Source organism: Nicotiana tomentosiformis, chromosome 4 (genome assembly GCF_000390325.3).
Source record: "Nicotiana tomentosiformis chromosome 4, ASM39032v3, whole genome shotgun sequence".
NCBI classification, from domain to species: domain Eukaryota; kingdom Viridiplantae; phylum Streptophyta; class Magnoliopsida; order Solanales; family Solanaceae; genus Nicotiana; species Nicotiana tomentosiformis.
Window position 1 is genome coordinate 73,317,283 of NC_090815.1, and position 2,461 is coordinate 73,319,743.

Genomic DNA, 2,461 nt, shown 5'->3' on the forward strand with positions numbered 1-2,461 from the left:
TCACAAGTAAAATAAATATCTCATCAACTAAGACACTCTACCAACTAACCCCGTAGAACCAAGACCACAGCACGAAACAAACTTCTCATACTTGTAGAACACCTAGATCATAAATCGTGGACACACCACCCAGAAATCACATCAAAACCTACTATATTTAACTAATAGAAAATCCACCCAAGTCTCATGACCTATAATAGTAACAAAACCAGAACGATCGGCATGGGCTATCACTATAAAATTCTCAATTGGCGTAAACACACGAATAGGGTGCAAGAATCACAAAAACATAGCCATATCTGGAGCAAGGTAGGATGAATCTTACCAATAAATAGGACCGGATCGAAGTAACACAAATACATCTCTATACTCAACTGAAACCATGCCTCTAAGGATATCATCTGGTGCATCAACCTCTACCCAACCAAAAAGAGCGTAACAATGGGCCTGGCCTCCCCCTCTACCCGCCAGACCTCCACCCCTAACTGGTAATGTAGGTATAGTAGCAACTGGAGCATAACGCATAGCCTGAATACCCTGCTGTGACACATCTGTATGGAGTCTGGGACAATCACTCACCATCTGGCCGGTATCTCCACAGTCAAAGCAACCTCTTCGCTAACGTGGTTGTGGAAGTTGTTCGGTACGGGTACCCTAAGACCTATAGATATTTGAAACACCGTGTGAACCCTGAAGTGCAAACTGAACTGGCTGACCCACAAAATCTCTACCATGACGTACCCTGCCTCCAAATTAGGGACCAGTAGATCCTCCCGATCTAAGAGGCCGCTTAGCCTCCCTGTCATATCTCTCCTGACCTTGCATACCCTCTAATCTGAGAGTGCTCTCTACCACATGCTGAAACGGAACATCCATCTCCAACTCCCGAGCCATGCTTAATCGGATACCATAACTGAGCCCCTCAACGAAACTACGTACTCCCTCTCTAACGGTAGAAACCAAAGTTGGTGCATTCCTGGATAAATCACTGAATCTTACAGCATACTCTGACACTGACATAGTACCCTGGTGCATCTGCTCGAACTCCACGTGCCATGTATTCCGAAGGGTCTGAGGTACAAACTCTCTCAAGAACATCTGTGAAAACTGAGTCCATGAAAGTGAAGCTGCATCGGCTGGGCTACCCTCCTCGTAAACCCGCCACCACTGATACATTGCTTCTGATAGCTGGAATGTAGTTAAAGCATCCCGCTAGTCTCTAGAATACCCATGGTGTGAATTATACGATGATACTCCTCTAGAAAACCATGTGCATCCTCTGAAGCCAAATCACTGAATGTAGAGGGGTGATACTTCTTGAACCTCTCAAGTCTAAGCTGCTCTTCCTCAGATGCCCTTGGACTGACCTCTAGCTGAACCGGAATAATTGGATGTGCTGGCATGACATCTGGAACCTGACTAATGTGGACTTGTTGCTCTGGAGTACAAGCGGCGGGAGTCTGAGCTCCTCCCATGGTCTGTGAAGTAGCTGGTGCAACCGAAATCAATCCCACCTGAGCCAATGTACCAAACATGCTCCGAAACTGCGCTAAAGTCTCCTAAAGTACCAAGGTAGAAACAGGCGGCTCCGGTGCCAGTCCGCCAAGTGGAACTATTGGTGGCTCCTCAGCTGATGCTCTGGCAGGTGCTCTAACTGTAACACGTGCTCCTCCTTGGCCTCTTACTTTGCCTGTGCCCCGACCCCTAGCAACACCAGCTGTGGAGGCAGCGTCGCTAGTAACTGCGGTTCGTGTTCTCACCATATGTGAGAGAATAGAATGACAAAGGGTCAAACTCCGAAATCAATAAACTCGCACGATTGGAATGAAAAAAGTGAAGTTTCCAAATAGTTCTGTATCCTCTCAAAGATAAGTACAGACATCTCAGTACCGATCCGCAAGATTCTACTAAACTCGCTTATGACTCGTAGCACCTATGAACCTAGAGCTCTGATACCAACTTATCATGACCCAAAATCCCTCCTTTGGAGTCGTTATGGCAACTAGTCTCTATGACTAGGTAAACCTAACACTTACTGAATTTATAATAGATTTTAACCAAACAATTATTAAACATGAACTAGAAATTTCTATATAAAGTCAAAAATCTCAAGCAGATATACAACACCCCGAAATCGGTAGTACAAATCATAAGCTCTACTGAATTTGTTAGAAAATCACTAAGTACAACTGCCCGAAATAGAAATAAACAGTACATGTAAATTTCAGAAGGTGACTCTGAGGCTTCTGAACGTGATGACAGGTATACCTTGAGTCTCCACAACAATACCGGATCAGCTAGCTAATGATCAACAAACTCTGAATTACCTGGATCTGCACAAAAATGTGTAGAAAGTGTAGCATGAGTACACCACAGCGGTACCCAGTAAGTATCAAGACTTACCTCGGTGGAGTAGTGACGAGGAACGGTCAAGACACCTACTAGACATAATAACCTGTAC

The 2,461-nt window shown here is 44.9% G+C and overlaps 1 protein-coding gene across 1 annotated transcript; it reads right to left on the minus strand.

The window, feature by feature from the left end:
• Positions 1 to 753: 753 nt before the first annotated feature.
• On the minus strand, positions 754 to 1,176 carry LOC138909932 (uncharacterized). Its single transcript, XM_070201148.1, has one exon. It carries the CDS (start codon positions 1,174 to 1,176, stop codon positions 754 to 756), a length of 423 nt encoding a protein of 140 aa, XP_070057249.1.
• Between the last annotated feature and the right edge of the window lie 1,285 nt (positions 1,177 to 2,461).